The 24787-nt window shown below is 46.6% G+C and overlaps 1 protein-coding gene across 7 annotated transcripts in view; it reads right to left on the reverse strand.

Moving 5' to 3' along the window:
• Positions 1-13218: 13218 nt before the first annotated feature.
• The window catches only part of LOC140185146 (cas scaffolding protein family member 4-like), a 120505-nt gene continuing 108936 nt past the window's right edge, over positions 13219-24787 (reverse strand). For 5 of the 7 annotated variants that reach the window (XM_072238568.1, XM_072238526.1, XM_072238543.1 and 2 more), the window contains 4 exons: positions 23009-23140; positions 19889-21343; positions 16445-16543; positions 13219-14119 (listed from right to left, as the gene is read on the reverse strand). In XM_072238568.1, coding sequence (XP_072094669.1) covers positions 13679-14119; positions 16445-16543; positions 19889-21343; positions 23009-23140 — 2127 coding nt within the window. In that variant the 3' untranslated portion in view covers positions 13219-13678. The remainder of the gene's footprint in view (positions 14120-16444; positions 16544-19888; positions 21344-23008; positions 23141-24787) is intronic. The other 2 variants (XM_072238576.1, XM_072238534.1) reach the window with 1 other exon arrangement.

Genomic DNA, 24787 nt, shown 5'->3' on the forward strand with positions numbered 1-24787 from the left:
GTCAAGGAGGCAGGAAGTCTACAGAAGTAATTGGACATGTTGACAGAGTGAACCATGCTGATATTCACTGCAGTATCAGATCAGGTTTATTGTCACTGACATACGTCATGAAATTTGTTTTGTAGTAGTAGCACAGTGCCCATATGTTTAAAACAAAGCCTTGTTACTATAAGAAATATTTTTAAAAAGTAGTGCGAAAAGGGATTAAAATAGCTAGATTGGGTTTATGGGCCATTAGGAAACCCAATGACAGAGGGAAAGAATCTGTTCTTAAAACATTGAGTGAGTATCTTCAGGCTGCACACCTCCTCCCTGAGAAGAGGGCATGCTTCTTGCTGAGGGTCCTTATTTCGGGCTCTGGATAGATCTTCAGAGATGTTGACGTGCAGGAATTTGAAGCTGCTCACATTTTCCTCTATTGACCCCTCAACGAGGACTGGTGTGTGCTTTCTTAACTTCCCCTTCCTGAAATCCTCAATCAATTCCTTGGGCCTACTGGTGTTAAGTACAAAGCTATTGTTGTGACACCACTCAAGGGGCCAATTAGTCTCAGTACTGTGTGCGTTTTTGTCACCATCTGAGATATGGCCCAGTGCATCCCTCCCCACCATTGAGCACATCTACAAGGAGCACAGTTGCGAGAAAGCAGCATCCATCATAAAGAATCCCACCATACAAGCAATGCTCACTTGTTGCTGCTGCTATCAGGAAGACGGTACAGCAGTCTTGGGTCCCACAGCAGCAGATTCAGGAAGGGTTATTACTCCGCAACCATCAGGATCCTGAATCAGATTGAATATCTTCATTCGCCCCAACACTGAACTAATTCCTCAAACTATGGACTCACTTTCAAGGATTCTGCAGCTCGTGTTCTCAATGTTTGTTATTTATTTTTCTCCTCTTTTTCTGTATTTGCACAGTTTGATTTCTTTTGTACATTAGTTGTTTGTCCATCCCTGTGTGCAGTTTTTGATTGAATCTTGTGGGGTTTCTTTGCATTTACTTTGAATGCCCACAAGAAAATGAATCAGTGTAGTATATGCTGACATACATGTACTTTGTTAATAAATTTACTCTGAACTTTTAAACAACGGTTGTGTTATTGGTGAATTTGAACATAGGGTTTGAGCTGTGCCGAGCCACACAGTCATGGGTGTAAAGAGAGTTGAGCAGTGGGCTAATCACACATCCTTGACTTGCACCTGTGCTGACTGCCATTAAAGAGGAGATGGTACTTTCAACCTGCACTGACTGTGATTTCCCAGTGAGGAAATTAAGGATCCAGTTGCAGAGAGAGGTACAGGAGCCCAGGTTTTGAAGGCTGGTTGATTAGTACTGCGGGGATGATGGTGTTGAACACCAAGCTATAGTCAATAAGCAGCAGCCTGACATACATATTGCTGTTGTCCAGGTGGTCCAAGGCCAAGAGGAGAGCCAGTGCAATTGTACCCACTGTAGACCTATTGTAGCGGTAGGCATAATACAGTGGGTCCAGGTCCTGGCTCAGGCAGGAGTTAATTCTAGCCATGACCAACCTCTCAAGGAACTTCATCATAGTAGATGTGAGTACTACTGGGTGATAGCCATTGAGGCAGCACACTCTAATCTTCTTGGGCAGCAGTGCAATTGATGCCCTATAAAGGAAGATGTGAACCTCTAAATGAAGTCGTGGAAAGAAGTGGCAAATGGAATACTGTGTAGGGTTTTGCACTTCAGTCTGCAGAGCAAGTTGGAGGCAGTACCTTGTGGACTTCACACGCCAGTCTTAAAAAGCGAGTAGAGCCTGTCAGGACTTTCCGCAGAGCGGGAGAGTGTTTCATTTAAAGGTACCTAGGGTTAATTAGCAAGAGCCAAGAAGGAGTGGGGTTTGAGCATAGCAGCCATTGTGTGAGTGGAAAAAGTGGTTAGGCTTTGGCTCAACAGGTTCAGACGAGAACAGGCGCAGACTGATACTTAGGTTTGAGAAGTTAGAGGCATAACAAGTGTGGACATGATAGTAGTTCAAGCAATGGAATGCTTCTCCTGTGAGATATCAAGTTTCAGGGTAACTAACAGTCTCTCTATTGACTACATCTGCAGGAAGTGTACCCAACTCCAGCTCCTGACTGACAAGGTCAAGGAACTGCAGCTGGAGCTGAATGCACTCAGGACTACCCGGGAGGCTGAAAATGTCAAAAATGAGTTCTTTAGTGAGGTGGACACACCCAGAGTGCAAGCTTCAGATAGTAGATAGGGGAACACTAAAAGGAAGAGTAGTAATCAGTCAATGCAGGGTTCCCCTGTGGCCATTCCCCTCAGCAAAAAGAATATCTCTTTGGATACTGCGGGTGGGGGGGGGTGGAATAACCCATCAGAGCACGGCAGCAGCAAACAAGCCAGTGGCACTATGGCCAGCTCTAACGCTCAGCAGGGAAGGGTAAAGTCAGGCAGTGAGGTAGTAATAGGAGACTCAGTAGTTAGGAGGATGGACAGGAGATTCTGTGGCTGCGAAAAAGAGGCCAGGATGGTGGGATACCTCCCAGGTACTAGGCTCTCAGAGTGGCTACAGTTTATTCTCAAGAGAGAGCTATAGGTCATGCTGCACATTGGTTGAAAGGGTGAAGAGGTCCTGTGCAGTGAATATAGGGAGTTAAGGCAAAAGGCTGAAGAACAGGAAATCAAAGGTAGTAATCTGTGGATTACTCTTCATACCACGTGCTAGTCAGGTCAGGAACAGGATGACTGTACAGATGAACGAGTTGCTGAGAAACTGGTGCGGTGGGGGGGGGGGGGGGGGGCGGGTTTTGGATCTCTGGATCATTGGGATAGATATGACCTGTACAAAAAACAGGTTTCACCTGAACATGAGGGGGACCAATATCCTTGTGGGCTGGTTTGCTAGTGCAGCTGGCATGGGGAGGAGAACAAGAATGATGGGGCAGTTGGTATATAAGTCAATGCAGCGTGTATTGAAACTGTGAAGATGGATAGGCAGATGATAGGGCAAAGTTGCAGTCAGTGGAATAAGGTGAAATCTAACATGGGGGCAAAATCAAAAAGGGTGATGGATATAGGACTGAAGGTTTTATATTTCAATGCATGCAGTATACGGAATAGGATAGATCATCTTGTAGTGCAGTTAGCGATTGGCAGGTATGACTTTGTGAGCATCACTGAGATGTGGCTGGAAGAAGATCATAGCTGGGAGCTTAACCTCCAAGGATACACCTGTATCAAAGGGACAGGCAGGTAGGCAGGTGGCTCTGTTGGTAAAAAATGAAATCAAATCCGTCGACAGAGGTGACATAGGATTGGAAGATATAGAATCCTTGTGGGTAGAGTTAAGAAAGCGCAAGGTTAAAATGATACTGATGGGAGTTATGTACAGGCCTCCAAACAGTAGCCAGGATGTGGGATACAAATTATAACAGGACATGGAAAAGGCATGTAAAAAGGGCAATATTACAATGGTCGTGGGGGATTTCAATATGCAGGTAGATTGTGGAAGTCAGTTTGCTGCTGGATCCCAAGTGAGAGAATTTCTCAAATGTCTATGAGATGGCTTTTTAGAGCAGTTTGTGGTTGAGGGCACTCAAGGAAAGTTGTAGTAACTTCTACTTTGAAAAAGGCACACTCGACAACTTCATGCCCAAGAAACAGCTTGCATACAGAGCAATTTGTCACATAGAGAGTGGCGGGTGTGTGGAAGCCCCCTATCCAGTTTCAGCTTCCTAAATCTTACACCTACTTCTTTTTCTCTTTGTCTAGACTTCTTGGCATTGAAGGCTGCCAAACTAAACCATTCTTACATTTCACTCTCACAGGCACAAAGTCCTGAACTCCACACATGGGAGCATATTAAAGGCCGATTGGTTAGTGGTCAGGAATGTGACTGGTCATGTTTTTTTTAAAAAATCACTGTTGAAGAGATTATTTTTAAAAACTGCACATTTTCAAAGTGAACTCCTTAATTATTACTGTTACACTGAGTCATTTCATGTGCAGCTTGTACAGGAATTAATATATTCTTTGAACTATTCTAATTTTATGTAGGAATCTCCGAATAGTATTTTGCAGTGTGCTTTGTTGAAATCCCTTTATATCGCTGGGCAACATCAAGCTTCCTGCATTGTCTGGAGCATTTCAGTTTTAGGGAAACCGAAACAGGAGCAACTGCAACTTCAGCTTGCATCTTACCTGGACATCATGGAGCTGCTTTCCCACATCCTGTGTTGTGTAAGCAAGTTGATATTCTTTCTAATCTCCCTTATCCCCATCTATCTCCCAACTTTCCTCAAGTGGGAATTGCACTGAAATTCTTTATGTGAACCTAGATATAGAACGTTGGCCGGATATTTAACAATGATGTGCGTCATAACTGAACGTACTATCATCATGCTACTGCAGTGCCAGCAGCCTGCTGCTGTCCGTAAAGAGTGTGAACGGTCTCCCTGTGACCATGTGGGTTTCCTCAGGGTGCTCCGGTTTCCTCCCACATTCCAAAGATGCATGGGGTGGTAGGTTAGTTGGTCAAGTGTGTAATTGGGCAGCGTAGACTGGTTAGGCTTGAACAGCCTTTTACTGTGCTGTATCTCTAAATAAATTAATCAGGTTTCACCCAAGCAAGCAAGGATATTTTAAAGGAGTGGTTAAGAACGTGCATTCCCTCTCTCTACTCCTCCATTTCCATAGAGGCATGATATTTATTTTTCCATTCACACCCCACAGGTTTCTGATCAAACCTGGACCCATCTCTGCTTCTAGCACTCAGTGTATACCTGGAATTAGACAAACCCATGGCAAGCAAAGGAAAAACACTGGGTAAGAATTATGCAAGGTATGGTAATCATTGAGTTCAGGGGTCTGCTGGCTTTCTACTCTTTCTAGGCAGCCCAATCAAATTGAGACAGGAAGCTACACACAGGTTGAGGTGAGAGATTTAAAAAGGAGCGTTTGTGGTCTTTGACTTTTTCTGGTGGCCCAGTCGAATTGAGAGAGGAAGCTACACACAAGGCAGGGCGAGAGGTTTAAAGAGAAGTGTTAATCATAGAAACCATAGAACCATAGAAACTACAGCACAGAAACAGGCCCTTTGGCCCTTCTTGGCTGTGCCGAACCATTTTCTGCCTAGTCCCACTGACCTGCACACAGACCATATCCCCCCATACACCTCCCATCCATGTATCTGTCCAATTTATTCTTAAATGTTAAAAAAGAACCCGCATTTACCACCTCGCCTGGCAGCTCATTCCATACTCCCACCACTCTCTGTGTGAAGAAGCCCCCCCCTAATATTCCCTTTAAACTTTTCCCCCTTCACCCTTAACCCATGTCCTCTGGTTTTTTTCTCCCTTTGCCTCAGTGGAAAAAGCCTGCTTGCATTCATTCTATCTATACCCATCATAATTTTATATACCTCTATCAAATCTCCCCTCATTCTTCTACGCTCCAGGGAATAAAGTCCTAACCTATTCAACCTTTCTCTGTAACTGAGTTTCTCAAGTCCCGGCAACATCCTTGTAAACCTTCTCTGCACTCTTTCAACCTTATTTATATCCTTCCTGTAATTTGGTGACCAAAACTGAACACAATACTCCAGAATCGGCCTCACCAATGCCTTATACAACCTCAACATAACAATCCAGCTCTTATACTCAATACTTCGATTAATAAAGGCCAATGTACCAAAAGCTCTCTTTACGACCCTATCTATCTGTGACGACACTTTTAGGGAAATTTGTATCTGTATTCCCAGATCCCTCTGTTCTACTGCACTCCTCAGTGCCTTACCATTAACCCTGTATGTACTATGTTGGTTTGTCCTTCCAACGTGCAATACCTCACACTTGTCAGTATTCTGTCTGTATCTTGTTTTACAGCGGCTGGCATCCAGCTTAATGGTGCATTACCGCCAACTTGTCAGTATTAAACTCCATCTGCCATTTTTCAGCCCATTTTTCCAGATGGTCCGAGTCCCTCTGCAGGCTCTGAAAACCCTCCTCACTGTCTACTACACCTCCAATCTTTGTATCATCAGCAAACTTGCTGATCCAATTTACCACATTATCATCCAGATCATTGATATAGATGACAAATAACAATGGACCCAGCACTGATCCCTGTGGCACACCACTAGTCACAGGCCTCCACTCAGAGAAGCAATTCTCTACCACCACTCTCTGGCTTCTTCCATCGAGCCAATGTCTAATCCAATTTACCACCTCTCCATGTATACCTAGCGACTGAATTTTCCTAACTAACCTCCCATGCGGGACCTTGTCAAAGGCCTTACTGAAGTCCATGTAGACAATATCCACTGTCTTCCCTTCATCCACTTTCCTGGTAACCTCCTCGAAAAACTCCAACAGATTGGTCAAACATGACCTACCACGCACAAAGCCATGTTGACTCTCCCTAATAAGCCTCTGTCTATCCAAATGCTTGTAGATTCTGTCTCTTAGTACTCCCTCCAATAACTTACCTACTACTGACGTTAAACTCACCGGCCTATAATTTCCCAGATTACTTTTCGATCCTTTTTTAAACAATGGAACAACATGAGCCACTCTCCAATCCTCCGGCACTTCACCCGTAGACAGTGACATTTTAAATATTTCAGCCAGGGCCCCCGCAATTTCAACACTAGTCTCCTTCAAGGTCCGAGGGAACACTCTGTCAGGTCCTGGGGATTTATCCACTTTAATTTTCCTCAAGACAGCAAGCACCTCCTCCTTTTCAATCTGTACAGTTTCCATGGTCTCACTACTTGATTCCCTCAATTCCACAGATTTCATGCCAGCTTCCTTAGTAAATACAGACGCAAAAAACCTATTTAAGATCTCCCCCATTTCCTTTGGTTCCGCACAAAGCCGACCACTCTGATCTTCAAGAGGACCAATTTTATCCCTTACAATCCTTTTGCTCTTAATATACTTGTAAAAGCTCTTTGGATTATCCTTCACTTTGACTGCCAAGGCAACCTCATGTCTTCTTTTAGCCCTCCTGATTTCTTTCTTAAGTATTTTCTTGCACTTCTTATACTCCTCAAGCACCTGATTTACCCCCTGTTTCCTATACATTTCATACAACTCCCTCTTCTTCTTTATCAGAGTTGCAATATCCCTTGAGAACCAAGGTTCCTTATTCCTATTCCATTTGCCTTTAATCCTGACAGGAACATACAAACTCTGCACTCTCAAAATTTCCCCTTTGAAGGCTTCCCACCTACCAATCACATCTTTGCCAGAGAACAACCTGTCCCAATCCACGCTTTTTAGATCCTTTCTCATTTCTTCAAATTTGGCCACCTTCCAGTTCAGAACCTCAACCCTAGGACCAGATCTATCCTTGTCCATGATCAAATTGAAACTAATGGTGTTATGATCACTGGAACCAAAGTTCTCCCCTACACAGACTTCTGTCACTTGCCCTAATTCGTTACCTAACAGGAGATCCAATATTGCATCCCCTCCAGTTGGTCCCTCTATATATTGATTTAGAAAACTTTCCTGAACACATTTTACAAACTCTAAACCATCTAGACCCCTAACAGTATGGGAGTCCCAATCAATGTATGGAAAATTAAAAATCCCCTGCCACCACAACTTTATGTTTCCTGCAGTTGCCTGCTATCTCTCTGCAGATTTGCTCTTCCAAGTCTCATTGACTATTGGGTGCTCTGTAATACAATCCCACTAATGTGGCCATACCTTTCCTGTTTCTCAGCTCCACCCATAAGGACTCAGTAGACAAGCCCTCTAATCTGTCCTGCCTGAGCACTGCTGTAATATTTTCTCTAACAAGCAATGCTACTCCCCCACCTTTCATTCCTCTGCCTCGATCACATCTGAAACATCGGAATCCTGGAATATTAAGCTGCCAGTTCTGCCCCTCCTGTAGCCAAGTTTCACTAATTGCTACAACATCATAATTCCACGTGTCAATCCACGCCCTCAACTCATCCGCCTTCCCCGCAATACTCCTAGCATTGAAATATATACACCTCAGAAGATTTTTACCACCACTCACAACCTTTCTATCAGCGGATTTGCTTAAACTTTCAACATCATTTATTTTCACCCCAGCCACACTGTCAGCTCTGACACTCTGGTTCCCATCCCCCTGCAAATCTAGTTTAAAGCCTCCCCAATAGCACTAACAAACCTCCCTGAAAGGATATTGGTCCCCCTGTGGTTCAAGTGTAACCCGTCTCTCTTGTACAGGTCCCACCTGCCCCAGAAGAGGTCCCAATGATCCTGAAATCTGAAACCCTGCCCCCTACACCAGTTCCTCAGCCACTTGTTCCTCCTCCAGAGCATCCTATTCCTACCCTCACTGGCACCTAGCACAGGTAGCAATCCTGAGATTACCACCCTTGAGGTCCTGCTTTTCAACTTCCTACCAAGCTCTCTATACTCACTGTCCAGGACCTTTTCACTCTTCCTTGCTATGTCATTGGTACCGATGTGCACCACGACATCTGGCTGATCACCCTCCCACTTCAGAATGTCATGCAATCGATCAGAGACATCCTTGACCCTGGCACTTGGGAGGCAACAAACCATCCTGGATTCTCTGTCACGACCACAGAACCTTCTGTCTGCACCTCTAACTATCGAGTCCCCTATCACTACCACTCTCCTCTTTTCCCCCCTCCCTTCTGCACTGCAAAGCCAGACTCAATGTTCTCGGGCATTTTCCAGAGGCCCCATTGAATCGCAATTCAGTAGCAATGGCAAATAAAAATAGGGACAAGCAGAGCAGCCATTCTGTAAATGGACCAGTATTAGAGTGTGGAGGCTTTGGCTCAACGGGCTTGGGCAAGGTGAATTTCTTCTTCATTCTTCGTGCAGTTAGTGCAGTGGGAATGGCTTCCAGGGCTGCGTTGTGTTCTTTGTGTGAAATCTGGCAATTCTGGGAGACCTCCAGCCTCCCAGATAACCATGTCTGCATCATTTCCACCGAGCTGCAGCTTGATGACCTACAGCTCAATAGAAAACTGAGGAGGCGAAAGATAGGAGGTACAGGGAGGTTGTGTTCCCTAAGATACAGGAGACAGGTACTTGGGTGACTGTCAGGAGAGGGAAAGGAAATGGGCAGCCAGTGCAGAGTACCCCTGTGGGTGTTCTGTTCAATAATAAGGATATTGCTTTGGATACTGTTGAGGGGGACAACCTATGGGCGGGGGGGGGGTGGAGAACACAGTGACCAGGCCTCTGGCACTGGTGCTATGGCTCAGAAGAGAAGGGGAGAGAAGACAGCTACAGTAGAGACAGGGAATTCCCTAGTTAGAGGAGTAGATACAAGACTCTGTGGACACGATAGAGACATCTGGATGGTACGTTGCCTCCCAGGTGCCAGGGTCAGGGACATCTCGAACTGGGTCCACGGCATTCTAAAGGTGGAGGAGGAACAGCCAGAAGTCTTGGTACTAATTGGATCTGAGGTGCAACGGGGAAGGGTAAAGTCAGGCAGAGCATTAATGATAGGAGACTCAATAGTTAGGAGGACACACAGGAGATTCTGAGGCTGTAAGAGAGAAGCCAGGATGGCATGATGCCTCCGAGGTGCCAGGGTCCAGGATGCCTCAGAGCGGTAGCAGAAGATTCTCACGAGGGAGGGTGGACAGCCAGAGCTCATCATGCACATTGGCACCAATGACGTAGGTAGAAAGTGGGGTGAGGTCCTGTGCGGTGAGTATAGGGAGTTTTGGAAAAGGCCAAAGAGCAGGAAATCCAAGGTAGCAATCCCTGGATTATTAGTGCCGAGTGCTAACCAGGGAAGGAATAGGATGATGGTACAGGTGAATGACTGGCTGAGGAAGTGGTGCAAGGGGCAGGGTTTCAGATTTAGGGATCAATGGGATCTCTTCTGAGGTAGGTATGAGCCTTATAAAAAGGATGGGTTACACCTGAACCTGAGGAGGACCAATATCCTTGTGGGAAGGTTTGCTAGAGCTGTTAGGGAGTGTTTAATCTAAGCTGGTTGGGCAATGGAAGCTGAGGATGGGGCCATTGGCATACAAGTCGATGCAGTGGCTAATGAGACTGTAAGGATCGACAGAGAGGTAATAGGGCAAAATTGCAGGTAGTGGGACAAGGTGAAGTGTAACATGGGGGCAATATTGAAAAGGGTGCTGACTACAGGACAGAAGGTGTTATATATGGCTGCACACAGTATGTGGAATAAGGTAGATCATCTTGTGGCATGGTTAGAGAATGGCAGGTATGATGTTGTGGGCAACACGGAGACGTGACAGAAAGAAGGTCAAGGTTGGGAGCTTAACATCCAAGGATACACCTCGTATCGAAAGGACAGGCATGTAGGCAGAAGGAGTAACATGTCTCTGTTGGTGAAAAACAAAATCAAATTCTTGGACAAAGGTGATGTAGGATCAGAAGATGTAAAATCCTTCTGGGTAGAGTTAAGAAACTGCAAGGGTAAAAAGATCCGGGCAAGAGTTACATACTGGTCCCCAATCAGTAGCTACAATGTGGGTAATAAATTACAATGGGATATTAAAAAGGCATGTTAAGCAGGCAATGTTATAATATTCATGGGGGATTTCAATATGCAGGTAGATTGGGAAAATCAGGTTGGTGCTAGATCCCAAGAGAGGGAATTTGTAGAATACCTAAGAGATGGCTTTTTAGAGCTGCTTGCTGTTGAGCCCACAAGGGGAAAGGCGATTCTGGATTGGGTGTTGAGTAATGAACCAGATTTGATTAGGGAGCTTAAGGTAGAGGAACCCCTAGGAGACAATGATTATAATATGATAGAATTTGCCCTGCATTTTGAGAGGGAAAAGATAAAGGTAGATGTATCAGTAATACAGTAAAGTAAAAGGAATTACAGAGACATGTGAGAGGAGCTGGCCAAAGTCGTTTGAAAGGAGACACTAGCAGGGATGATGGCAGAACAGCAATGGCTGGAGTTTCTGGGGGCAATTCGTAAGGAGCAGGATTGAGACATCCCAAAGCTGAAGAAGTATTCTAAATGGAGGATGAGACAAACATAGATGATAATGGAAGTCAAAGACAGCATACGAGCAAAACAGAAGGCATATAGTGCAGCAAAATTAGTGGGGAGTTAGAGGATTGGTAAGCTTTTAAAAACCAACAGAGGGCAACTAAAAACAACACGAGGAGAGAGAGAAGAAATAGATAAGCTAGCCAAAAATATCAAAGAGGATACCAAAAGATTTTTCAAATATATAAAGAGTTAAAGAGGTGAGAATTGATTTTGGACCACTGGAAAAAGACGCTGGAGAGGTAGTAAAGGGAGACAAAGAACTGGCAGATGAAGTTAATACGTATTTGGCGTCAGTCTCCACCATGGAAGACACTAGCAATATACCAAAAATTTGAGAGTGCCTGGGGGCAGAAATGACTGTAGTTGTTATTACTGAAGAGAAGGTGCTTGAGAAGCTGAAGGTCTGAAGGTAGATAAGTCACCTGGACCAGATAGACTATACCCCAGAGTTCTGAAAGAGGTAGCTGAAGAAACTGTGGAGGCATTAGTAATGATTTTTCAAGAATCACTAAATTTCAGAATGGTTCCAGAGGCCTGGATAATTGCAAGTATCACTTCACTTTTTAAGAAGAGAGCGAGGCAGAAGAAAGGAAATTATAGGCCAGTTAGCCTGACTTCAGTGGTTGGAAAGATGTTGGAATCCATTATTAAGGGTGAGGTTTTGAAGTACTTGGAGGCATATGATAAAATAGGCCAAAGTCAGCATAGTTTTTAAAAGGAGAAATCTTGACTAACAAATCTGTTGGAATTCTTTGAGGAAATAACAGGCAGAATAGACAAAGGGAAGTTGGAGGCTGTTGTTTACTTGGATTTTCAAAAGGCCTTTGTCAAGGTGCAGCACATGAGGCTGCTGAACAAGTTAAGAACCTATGGGCTTACAGAAAAGATACTAGCATGGATAGAAGATTGGCTGATTGGCAGAAGGCAAAGAGTAGGAATAAAGGGGGCATTTTCTGGTTGGCTGTCGGTGACTGAGGGGTCGGTATTGGGACCTTTTCTTTTGACGTAATATGTCAACAATTTGTTTGACAGAATTTATGTCTTACTTGTCAAGTTTGCAGATGATACAAAGTTAGGTGGAGGGGCAGGTAGTGTTGAGGAAGCTGGGAGTCTGCAGGATGACTTGGACAGGTTGAGAGAATTGGCAATGAAGTGGCAGATAGAATGTGGTGTAGAGAGGTATATGGTCATGCACTTTGGTAGAAGGAAGAAAAGCATAGACTATTTTAGGGCCGTATGGTAGCACAACACTTTATGATATCAGTGACCTGGGTTCAATTCCCGCTGCTGCCTATAAAGGGTTTGCACATTCTCCCTGTGACTGCATGGGTTTCTTCCAGGCACTCCAGCTTGCTCCCACAATCCGAAGGCATAACAGTTAGTAGGTTAACTGGCCATTGTAAATTATCCTGTGATTAGGGTAGGCTTAAATCAGGGGATTGCTGAGTACAGCAGCTCAAAGGGCCGGAATGGACTAGATTATAAGATCAAAGATGCTTTGTAAGGCATTGGTCAGACTGTACTTGGAGTATTGTGAACAGTTTTGTGCTCCTTATTTGAGAAAAGATTAGCATTGGAGAGGGTCCAGAGGAGATCCACAAGAATAATTCCAGAGATGAAAGAGTTAACATATTAGGAGCATTTGATGGCTCTGGGCCTATACTCGCAGTAGTTTAAGGAAATGGGGGCGGGGTGATATTGAAACTTACCAAATATTGAAAGGCCTAGTTAGAGTAGATGTGGAGAGGGTGTTTCCTATAGTAGCTGAGTCTAGGGCCAGAGGGCACAGCCTCAGGATAGAGGGACATCCATCTAGAACAGAGATAAGCAGAAATTTATTAAGTCAAGGGGTGACAAATCTGTGGAATTCATTGCATCGTCCGGCTATGGAAGCCAAATCATTGCGTATATTCAAAGCAGAGGTCGATAATGCTCTTCGTTGGTCAGGGTGTCAAAGGTTACGGGGAGAATGGGGTTGAGAGGAATAGTAAATCAGGAATGATGGAATGGCAGACTAGACTTGATGGGCTGAATGGCCTAATTCTGCTCCTTTTATGGTCTTATGTTGTGCATTGCCCCTCTGCAGCTAGAACTAAGCATTATTTCCTTAATGATGAGAATTACAGGATTGTATTTCTGGAATTAGAAATCTGTAACCAAGGTACTGAGCTGAGAATGTTTGCTAAAGGTAGCCTAGATTTTAGACCTTTGTTATGTAATTTATTTTCTGTAATAATTACGACAGTTGAAACTGACACACATTATTGGAGTGGTGAGGACAGAACCATTTGTGTGATATTACAAGTTAGGATAAGATACAATAGACGACTGATGCACAGAGATGATGTTCCAACCTTGAAACAAATCTCATCCTCCTTTCTAATAAACATTCATATGTACTTCACTAGGCTGAACAAAGAGATAATTTTCTTTAACATTACTGCAAGGCACACAAGAACCATTCAACACTGAAATAACACTGTGAGTTTATGAGGTTAATGGTAAAGGAGGGTATTTTCTCCATCTTCTCCACAGTTGATCTTCTGAAAATAAAAGCTGGTTGGAGTAAAACAACAAGAGACAGAGTACATGGTCTCATTCACAGCAAGGGCGTATTTCTGAAGCAGGCTTCTGCAGAGGAAGCCCTGCCTTGTTTCATTTGGCCCCGTTATGAGGCGGCATTCCGTTCTAAGAAGAGCCTGAGCTGATCGACCTGTTGGCGCAGTTCCGCCACCTGCTCTTTCATTTCCTGCACCGCTGTCGGGTTCGGCTGCATCACTGCGTTCTTGGTTGCCACGGCGAACTTTTTCATGCAGCCACAGAACTGATTGCTTCTGCTGAGCACCTCTTTGTGAATGCTCTTTTGCCCAGTCTCCTGGCACAAGGTGTCCACCAGTTTCTGGCCGATCTTTATTACAACCTTGCTGTGTTTGATCAAAATCTCGGCCGGCTGCTTCCCATTGATGGTGTCAGTGAAGGACACGATGGCTTTCTGCAGGGCACTGAAGTATGTTCTGCATAACTCAAAGCTGGGGGATGGAGACTGGGCCACTTCCGGACTTGGCTTAACACTGACATCACCAGGCCTTCGGATCTTCCCTTCCGACATCTAGACAGCAAGTAAAATGCAGTTAAGACAGGAAAACAAGGTCAGGATGTTGCAAAGCTCTTTACATTCAGCTATGCCTTTCTGAAGTGCAATCGTTGGGCTGACCTACATGATGCAGACAACAAGTTCTGCAATGCATGTTGTCCCAAACAACAACCAAATGGATGAGCAGTAAAGAAGGTGGGAGAGGCATGGAGATGTCAGGCCAAATGGTCTATCCTAGACCAATCAATTATTCAACACAATAATTGTTGCAGGACTTGTGCAGAAGCACCAGTGGTTCCACAGGGACACGCCCAGCAGGTTGAGGTTTCCGTGTACATGGTATGAATGCAGAACTCCCTGGCATTTCTCAAGGCATGAGCCAGCTTCAGTATAGAGAAATGTAGAGACTCTCTTATCCTTACACTGAGGAATCCACCCAGTTTGCACCAGATAAGAGACAGGAGACAGACTGCAGATACTGCAAGTCTACAGCGACACAAAAATGCACTGAAGAAACTCAACCGCTTAGGCAGCATCTACAGAGAGAAATGGACAGTCGAGATTTCAGTTAGAAATGCTTTTCCTGAACTGGAAAGAAAGGGGAGAAGCCAGTATGAAAAGGCGGAGGGAAGTAGTGGAGCAAGAGCTGACAGGTAATAGTCACCCAGGTGAATGTCAGCTGTCTATTTCCCTCCACAGATGCTACCTGACCTACTGAGTTCTTCCAGTGCCTTCGTGTGGTGTACCAGATAGGATATGGTCAACAACAGACTCTCCATGCAGAGGAGCAGGTAGAAGCAAGTTAGTTCAGTCTCAGTAATTATCACTATCTACACAGTTCCCTTTTGCATTTTTAACTACTTAGTATTGTGCTTCAGTTTTTATTTAAGTTTTAAATATTTTTAGGCTCTAATCGCTTTTTTAAATGGCCCTTTGGGTTCGAGCACATGAATCACCAGGCCTAGAACTTAGAACATAGAACAGCACAGGAACAGGCACTTCGACCTGTCAGTCTGTGAGTATGATGCCATTCCCCACACATGGTCTGTATCCCTCCATTCCCCACCTGCGTCTACTTTACAGCATCTTAAACTTTGCCTTTGCATCTGCTTCCACCAGCTCCGCTAGTAGTACGTTTCAGGTACCTACCACACTCCACGGGACAAAACAAAACTCCTTTAAACTTCTCACCTTAAACATTTGGGCTTTGTTTACCTGACATTTCCATGTGGGAAAAAGACTCTCTGCCCAAACTCTGCTTCTCATCATTTTATACGCTTTTGTCAGGTTGCCCCTCAGCATCCAACACTCCAGAGAAAACAGCTCAAGTTTGTCCAACCTCTCATGGCTAGTACACTCGAATTCAGGCAACATCCCAGTGAACATCTTCTTCAACCTCTCCATAGCCTCCTTCCTATAGTACAGCAACCGGAACTGCACACAGACCTCCAGATGTGGCCTACCCGAAGCTTTATACAGCTGCAACATGACCTGCCAGCTTTTATACTCAATACCCTGACTGACAAAAGCGAGCAGGCTGTACAGCTTCTTTGCTGGGTAGCATGAGCTTGATGGGCTGAAAGGCCTGGTTCTGTGCTATTTGACAGCGTGACTTCCCCACCTGCTCGAATTTTACTCCGGGCTTTTGTGGACAGGACTTGCACCGTCCCAACACGACAGTCTACAAAATGAAGCTGAACCTCACCATCAGGGTTCCAACTGTTCAGACCTGCTGCAGTCCCGTGACTTCAATAATATCTCGCTGTCCAGTTGGCTCACCTTCACCAAAAGCACCTAAAGCACTGCTCGGTCATTCGGGCTGGTTGCATTGCCGCCCGGCGTGGAGGCTCCAGTGCACAGGATCGCAAGAAGGCTCAGAATCAGAATCAGGTTTATTAATGTTCCGTGGAACTTGTTAACTTCAGAGTAACTGGTTAGCTTCAGAGTAATGTGGACTCTCCAGTTCCATCACAGGCACAAGCCTCCCCAGCATCAAGGACATTTCTGGGAGGTGCTCCTTAAGCACCCTCGCCCTCCGAGACGTTCCCATTCTCAGAGAGGAGCTATCCTGAAGATCTACTCTCAGTGATTCAGGAGCAGCTTCTTCCCTCCGAGTGGTCCGTGATCAGTACCTTATCATTCTTTTCTTTTTGCACTATTCATCTATTTTGTAAATTATAGTAGCTTTATGTCTTTGCACTGCACTGCGGCCACAAAACAGCAAACTTCACAGCATATGAGTCAGTGTAATATACCCAGACCTAGTCAGGGAGATTTCCATGTCACCGAGAACACAAACACAGGACACTCATTATATAATCAATAAATCGAAACGTGTACCTGTCGCTCTAGTAGGAGCTTTTTCTGTTTGAAACTCTCCTTCTCTCTCTGCCGGATGCTCTCCTTCTCCTTCTCCTGCCTTTCAAATTCTTCCTTCTTCTGCAGGGAACAAACAACGTGATAGCACTACTCTCATCTCCGGACGAGCCCTGCCCAGTCAGACCTCAGCCCTATAAATTCTCCCGACAGACCTCGAAATGCACCGGTCTCAGCTGCATCAGCAGTGTTGCGGGCTCGGTGGGGGGGGGGGGCACCACTGATTGCCTCCAGCCCCTGGTGCCAGGAGAAGGGCAGCCCAGTGGTACAGAGGGTGGTGCTGCTCTCACCCTGCGCTCATGACCCAGACTCAGCCCAGACCTCCACGTCTGCAGAGTTTGCGCACACTGACTGGTGCAGGTGCCCTGTGGCACTCTGGTTCCTCCCGCACCACAAGGGATGTGCTGATCACATGACATTGTCTTTTAAGGGGCTATCAAAATATTCAAGGAGAAGTTGATGGCTACATATGAGAAAGCACGCAAAAAAAGAATGAGAGGGGCAGAGAGTAAGGAGAAGCGATAATGAGAGAGAGTGGTAGTGAGGGTGGCACGGTAGTGGCTAGCACAACACTTCACAGTACCAGCGACCCGGGTTCAATTCCCGCCGCAGCCTGTAAGGAGCTTGTACGTTCTCCCTGTGACCGCGTGGGGTTTCCACTGGGTGCACTGGCTTCCTCCCACTGTCCAAAGACGTAGTGGTTGGTTGGTTAACTGGTCATTGTAAACTGTCCCATGATTAGACTAGGGTTAAGTTGGGGGTTGCAAAGCAGCACGGCTCGGAGGGCCAGAAGGGCCTACTCCATGCTGAATCTCAATAAAAAAAAATGATGGAGAAGTAGAAAGAGGAGGAATGAGAGGGAGAATATAAGGGAGAGAGAATGAGAGTGAGAGGGAGAAAGAAAAATGAGAGGGAGAATGTAAGGGAGAGAATGAGAGGGAGAGAGATTAAGAGGGAGAGCACAAAAGAGAATCAATTGTAGGGGTAGAGGAAGAGGGGTATGGAGCCGATGGACACAGCATGGACTCAATGGGCTGAATGGCCCTTTCTGTATCACAGTGGTTAAGAAAGGTAAGCAGACGCAGAGAATATAGGACATGTTTTACTGTATGTTTCAACGTACATATCACAAACAAATCTGAATCTAAATCTGATCACTGTCTCCTTCCCACCACGGTAACTGGGAATTCTAGTTGCCATTCATTTCTGCGGTTCCAGGAGCTCCCCAACCAGCACCCTAAGGAGCAAAGTGACACATGCTGCCTGCAGTGGTTGAGGTGGAATGACAGGGCCCGTTCCCTGCTCCCCACCCAGGCCCATTCACAAATTAAAAGATACTTCCCCTCAACACACTGGAGCAGTAAGTCCCTCTCCTCCCCTCACCGCTATTCACTCCCCACCCCACACACAAAGCATTGGCCTCCCACTCCCATTCCAGCTTCCCCCAACCTCACAACACTCAGATCCTGCCCCCACCCCACCCTTCCCCGAATGTTGGTCACCATCCTTGTCCACTAGCCCTGGGCTGACCTGGGCAGTGCTGGCCAAAAACAAAGAAGATGGCATCACCAAATGGCCAAAGAAGTCGCCATTTGCACCATCCCAGCAGCTGAGTGAAGTTTGCTTTCCAAAACTGGCTGGTGACTTAAATACACATTACATCTTCAAATCAGTCCAAGGGTTAAGTACCTCTTGTACAAAACGGATGAGGTCCAATCCACCAATCACAGCTGCCAACTCAAAAATGACCTGTTTTATCCTCCTGCTTCCTGTTTGTCACCATAATTTCCAATCCTGCATGACACTAGGAGTTATGAGGACATCTCACATGACACTAGGGGTTATGATGACTTATTGCACTTGACACAGGAGTTTTGAGAATTTATCTCACATAATACTGGGAGTTATGAGGACTTACCTCATATGTCATGGGATTATGAGGACTGATCTCACATGGCACAGGGAGTTATAAAATCTTATCTCATATGGTACAGGAGTTATGAGAACTTATCTCACATGACACTGGGGTTATGAGGACATCACACTTGACACAGGGGGTTATGAGGACTGATCTCACATGATACAGGGAGTTATAAAGTCTTATCTCATATGATACAGGAGTACAGGAGTTATGAGAACTTATCTCACATGACACTGGGGTTATAAGGACATGACGCTTGACACAGGGTTTATGAGGACTTGTCTCACATGACACAGGAGTTTATGAGGACTCATCCCACGTGATACAGGAGTTTATAAGGTCTGATCTCACCTAACACAGGAGCTTCCAAGGATTTATCTCACTTGACACAGGGAGTTATGAGGACATCTCACATGATACAGGAGTTTACGAGGACTTATCTCACTTGACACTGAGAGTTATGAGGACTTATCTCAAGCTGGTCAGGGCAGAGTTCATCCAGTAGTTAACCAGCAGCTGCGGAGGGGGGACAGGGATGGAGAGGAATTGTCAACTACATCCGGACTGGAAGCAGAAGGAGGGGGGGGAGATGGCCGGTGTAAAGAGGTGAGGGAGACAGATGAGAGAGGGGCCAAGAGGTGGACCAAGGAGCTGTGAAAGATGATGGGTGGAACGGGCCAGGCAGGAGAAAGGGAGGGGTAGGGACAGAGGCAGGTGGGTGAGACACGGAAGCAGGCAAACAAAGAGGAAGAGGCAGGTGGAGCCATTTGGAGGAGGGAAAGGTGAAGGTGACGACATCTAGAAATGTGATAATCATGCTCCATCTGCCTCTTATCAACTGCCTTCTTCTGTGTACCAAATCCACTCCTCCCCTACATGGCCAATCTGCCATCACCCTTCACCAATTATCTCTGGCCTCCATCTCCCCACTCTCCCTCACCTCTCTGTGCTGACCATCTCACCTCTACATTTAGTCCTGATGCAGAGCCTTGACCTGAAACGCCGGCAATCCCTTTCCTCCCATGAATGCTGCTCGACTCTCTGAGTTCCTCCAGCAGATTGGTTGCTGCTCCAGATCGCAGTCTCTTAAGTCTCCATATACATGGTTTTTGGGAAAGCACTTGATGGAGCCCCACTTAAGAGTCTGGTAAAACTGGGGTTCTTATCAAACCTATCCCCTCTGACCTTAAATCTATCCATGTTCTTGATTCCCCATTGAGAAGTCAAAAGTTCATCTTATCTGTCCTTTTGTACAATAAAATAGACTCTTGACCTCACAATTTACTTCGTCATGGGCTTGTATTCTATTTTCTTCCTGTAACTTTACCATAATATTTTGTTTAGTTTCTTTCTGTTCCTGTTTTTCCCTTGTACTACCTCGATGTACTAATGTGATGAAGTGATCCCTATAGCTGGCGTGTTTTTCACTGTATCGCCGGACCTTGGCCAATAATTAGGCAATTCAGTGCCCCTTCTCGGAGACCAACCTGTAGGAGGACATAGTCGGAATCTTCTGCCTGGCTTTGAGGGCTGTCCTTCGCTTTCTGCTCCCTGCAGCGTGGCGTGGGCACCGGTGCTTTGTGCCTGATGAAGCCCAGGTTGGCCTTTCTTTGCGGACGGGGCAAGTCCTCAGTGTTTCCTCGCCGACACGGGGGGAAGAGCAGCTTCCCGTTGGCGATGACAATGGAGACCAGGCGCTTCACGTCGTCGGGCACAGTGCGGGCGACCGTTACAAAGCTGTCAAGGTGGTCGGGTGCGGCCAGGGGGGTGCTGACCACGAGGGCATCCAGAGCCCATCCACAGGCGGTCAGCTGCCGGCCGGCGTCCAGCAGCACCCGGTGCGACTCCTCCACCTCCTCCAGCTGCCTGCGGAGGCGGCCGTGCAGGTTGGCGTCTGTCAGGCGGCTGGCATTGACCCGCACCCCCCGGGCAAAGTCCAAAAAGGCAGCCAGGCTGCTGAGCACGCCATCGGCGGCCACCTCCACCTGCGCCAGGTGCTCCTGCAGGTGCTCCCGCTGGCGCCACTGCCGGCTGACAAACACCATGATGGCAGCCACCGACTCCGACACTTGCTGCTGCAGTCGCGATAGGGTGCTGGCCGCCTCCTCCGCACCCAGCCTGATCTCCTCGGCAGGGGGGCTGTGCGTCGTGGGGGACGGTGACTGCGATTCGGACGGGACGGTGGTCCGACGCTGGGTTGCAGCTGGGAAGGAGGCCGGTCGGTGGGGCATTGTCAGAGCTGCACTCTGACGCTGGGGGACGGCTGAAGAGGGAGCTGAAAGCTGGGGCGTAGCCAGGGCCCTGGCTGGAGACTGACCTGGGCGCTGGGATACGGTCAGGGCTGCGGCAGGATACTGCGGCATAGTTGGAGAGGCGGCGAGACTCTGGGACATGGCTGGGAAGGTGGCTGCGTGCCCGGGTGTGGCCGAAGCGGCCGACAAGTCCAGAGAGGCAGCGAGGGTGCTAGGCCAACGTTCCGACCCCTGGCCATCCGGAACCGACCTGCCCACTGGAGGTGGGATGTCGTAGACAGGCCCAGCAGCCGGATCCCTCTTGTCGGGTGGGATCCCTCTCGGCAGGTCGTAGATAGCCTGAGTTCTGGGTGGAGTACTCGCCAGGTTCGGGAGGGCAGTGGGCACATCATAGAGACCGGGGCCGTCCCATGCCGGCGGGGTGTCGTAGAGCCGGGCACCCACTGAGTTTGGGATGTCGTACAGCGCCTGCCTGGAGGGCAGCGTTTGCGGCCGGCTGGGGGGCTGCAGTCCAGGCCCGTCCTCACGGCACACTGGCACGTCGTACACCACCTGCTTCTGGCCTCTCCACTCCTGCTTCCCGTCCCACTGCAGCCTGCTGAATCCGGGCATCTCCCTGCCCACCGACCCCAGACCAGGGTAGGGACCGGGCGCTCCATCCGGGTACACCCGTGGGGGTACATCATACACCTAGAAATAGGAGGCAGAAACATTAAGAAACTGAAAAGCAGAAAACCCTGCCCCTGACACTTAGCGTCATGTTCATCAGAGTGGTAATGAAGGACGAATGGCCTTCTGAAAATGATGATCACAGCACGGTCTGTTTGAGCCACACTGGGGACAACTCTCCAAATGAGGCAACCTCGCTGAACGTTTCATTTGGAAGGTTCAGGTGGGGATCCCTCGGCCCTCCAATGTTGGCCACTCTGAACAGAGACATTGTCCACCTGCCCCAGCCTCGTCCGCCCTTATGGACCTCCAGCAGCCCCGTGCAAAAACAGGCCAATTGTCCCAGATCCCTCCTATACCATGGCCACTCATGGACAGATCCAACGGTCTAATCACAAACCAGAGAATACCTGCAGATGTTCGAAATCCAAGCAATGCACACAACGACAAAGGGTCTCAGCCTGAAATGTCGACTGTTTACTTCTTTTCATAGGTGCTGCCTTGCCTGCTGAGTTCCTCCAGCATTTTGTGTACGTTGCTTGGGCCAATGGTCTGTTTCCTTTCTGACTCTAATCTGATACATTTGAAATGTTCCTCACCATGGACTTCCCAGCCTGGATCTATGAAGACGGGATATCATCGCCTTTGGAATTACATACTGAATATGCCAGTGTTCTGCAGGGAGAAGGACCGAGGTCTGATAGGCTACTTTGATAGTTCCCTTCCGTCTCAAAGGATGAGAGATTCCAGTTTTGTGCAAACTGCTATACAAATGCAGATCACTGGCCTTGAGCAGAGGGTCCACGAGTGGTCAAAGAACTACCAGCTGTAAACAGTGGCTAGGAGGGCAATTAGTTGGCTCTGCTGGTTACATTCTCATCCTGGAATTAAAGGACATGGGGTCAACAGTTGGTCCAGAGATGTGAAACCTTGGCATAAAGCAACACTCTGCTGCTGGACATAAAAAGATTCCAGCACAGAACTCTCTGGAATTTGGGACAATTTTGGTCCTTCAATAAACATGAATACAAAACGGCACGTTGCTTTCTGTGCAACTATGCTGAGCACTAATTGCCTCTGCCTTTCCCACACTACTCTTTCAAAGTTAATTCTGGCTGTAAATCACTTTCAGGCTTTCTGCTGTCATGAAAGGAAATAGGGAAAGTGTAGTTTTCTACTTTCTTACAGAGTGAGGAAACAGCAATATCCCTTTGAGATCGAATAGGCTGCATTTGTTTACCTTGCAGTAGAGAAGGTTTAGGAGGAACTTGACAGGGGTAAACAAAATTATGAGCACATAGATAGTGTAGAATGTAGAACATTTTCTACTACAGGCTTTTCCCATGGCAGAGGTATCTAAATTTCGAAAGCAGAGGCCTAAGGGGCTAAGGGGTAGGAGGTGTAGAGGTGACATGAGGAAGAACACTTCCCCTCAAACAATGGATGGAATCTGGAGCCTACTGCCTGAGGGTGTGTGAAGCAGAGATTCCCAATACAATACTCAGGAAATAACAAGAATCGCCAAGGCATGGAATGCTTCGGAGGAAAGCTGGTAAGTGGGACTAGGGCAGCGTAGTTAATGGTTGGCATGGACACGGTGAGCTGAGGGGCCTGCTTCTGTGGTGTACAACACAATATTCCAAGAGAAGAACTTTGTTGCCATTTTAAGATCTAAACCCTTCTTACCTGGCCGTCTTTTGCAGCTCTGGGATTCTCGAAACTCAATGGAGTGTCGTACAGCTGCTGGATTAGTCTTCTCTCTCCCTCCGTTTGGAACATGGAATATTTTCTTCCCACCACAGCACCATCAGCCACCTGCTTGAAAACATAGTATGCCCAGGAGAAGTCAGTGCACCACGTGTATATGAAATGTGAAGGGTTACAGTCTCTACTTGAGTATCAAAAGAGTCCGCTTCTCCAGTTCTGGTTACACTTCAGTCTTACGCCCCTATGCTCACCCGTTGCAGAGGGGAGAGGGATGCTCGGGGGATCTCCTGGGCCTGGCCAAGCAAGATTTTTGAGAGCCTGGCCTTCTTTCGGCATTACATCCATGCCCAGGTGTCCTGGAGAAGGAACTTGCAGTGTCCATAGACACCATGGCGAATTGCTGGGAACAGCTGGCTCCTCGGGGATGCAAGTTTGTTGTAGGCAGTGAAAATAGTATTTTAGTTTGTAACTGTTGAAAGCTTACGGGGTGTTAGCTTTCATAAGTCGAGGGATAGAGTTTAAGAGTCACGAAGTAATGATGCAGCTCTGTAAAACTCTGGTTAGTCCACACTTGGAGTACTGTGTCCAGTTCTGGTCACCTCACTAGAGGAAGGATGTGGAAGCATTGGAAAGGGTACAGAGGAGATTTACCAGGATGCTGCCTGGTTTAGAAAGTATGCATTATGATCAGAGATTAAGGGAGCTAGGGCTTTACTCTTTGGAGAGAAGGAGGATGAGAGGAGACATGATAGAGGTGTACAAGATAATAAGAGGAATAGATAGAGTGGATAGCCAGCGCCTCTTCCCCAGGGCACCAATGCTCAATACAAGAGGACATGGCTTTAAGGTAAGGGTTGGGAAGTTCAAGGGGGATATTAGAGGAAAGTTTTTTACTCAGAGAGTGGTTGGTGCGTGGAATGCACTGCCTGAGTCAGTGGTGGAGGCAGATACACTAGTGAAGTTTAAGAGACTACTAGACAGGTACATAGAGGAATCTAAGGTGGGGGCTTATATGGGAGGCAGGGTTTGAGGGTTGGCACAACATTGTGGGCCGAAGGGCCTGTACTGTGCTGTACTATTCTATGTTCTATGTTCTATGTTCTGTTATTAGTTTATGAAGTCCTGATTATTGTATACTATTATGCTGTTTGAATAAACTTTTGCAAAAAGAAATTGAAGACACAGTAACTCGACAAATGAATGGAAATAACCCAACCTTCATTTGTAACATAGCCAGAAGTGTGGACAGTAGAAATAATTTGTGTTGTTGTAGCTGGAATAGTGTATGTTCGCCTAGTATTTGACTGAGAGGAGAGTAAAGAAGTAATAGGAGGTCTAGGAACATCCCTACTTCTCACTCACCTGAGTGTACACTCTTCGACATTGAAGAGCAGCCCCAAGGTCACTACCCCAACCTAGGACATGACCTTTGACTCTACAGGTCTGACTGGCCAAGGTTAACAAAGGCTTTATAATTATACATTGCCTTTCAAGGAAAGGCCAAGGTTTAATGTCAAACCCTGAGGAGGAGAAGGTCTTTTTGTAAAAGTGTTTGCATCGCTATATTAAACAGCAAACTCCAGAACATAAACCAGGTAACAAGGGAAAGATGCTGGAAATCAAAGTGAATAGTTCTCTAGTACAGTACGATGGACTTTTGCCTCTCAATCTACTTTGCTATGATTTCACACCTTATTGTTGACCTGCACTGCACTTTTTCTGTTACATTTTATTCTGCATTCTGTTTTTGCTTTACTC

Source organism: Mobula birostris, chromosome 2 (genome assembly GCF_030028105.1).
Source record: "Mobula birostris isolate sMobBir1 chromosome 2, sMobBir1.hap1, whole genome shotgun sequence".
In the NCBI taxonomy this organism is placed as follows: Eukaryota; Metazoa; Chordata; class Chondrichthyes; order Myliobatiformes; family Myliobatidae; genus Mobula; species Mobula birostris.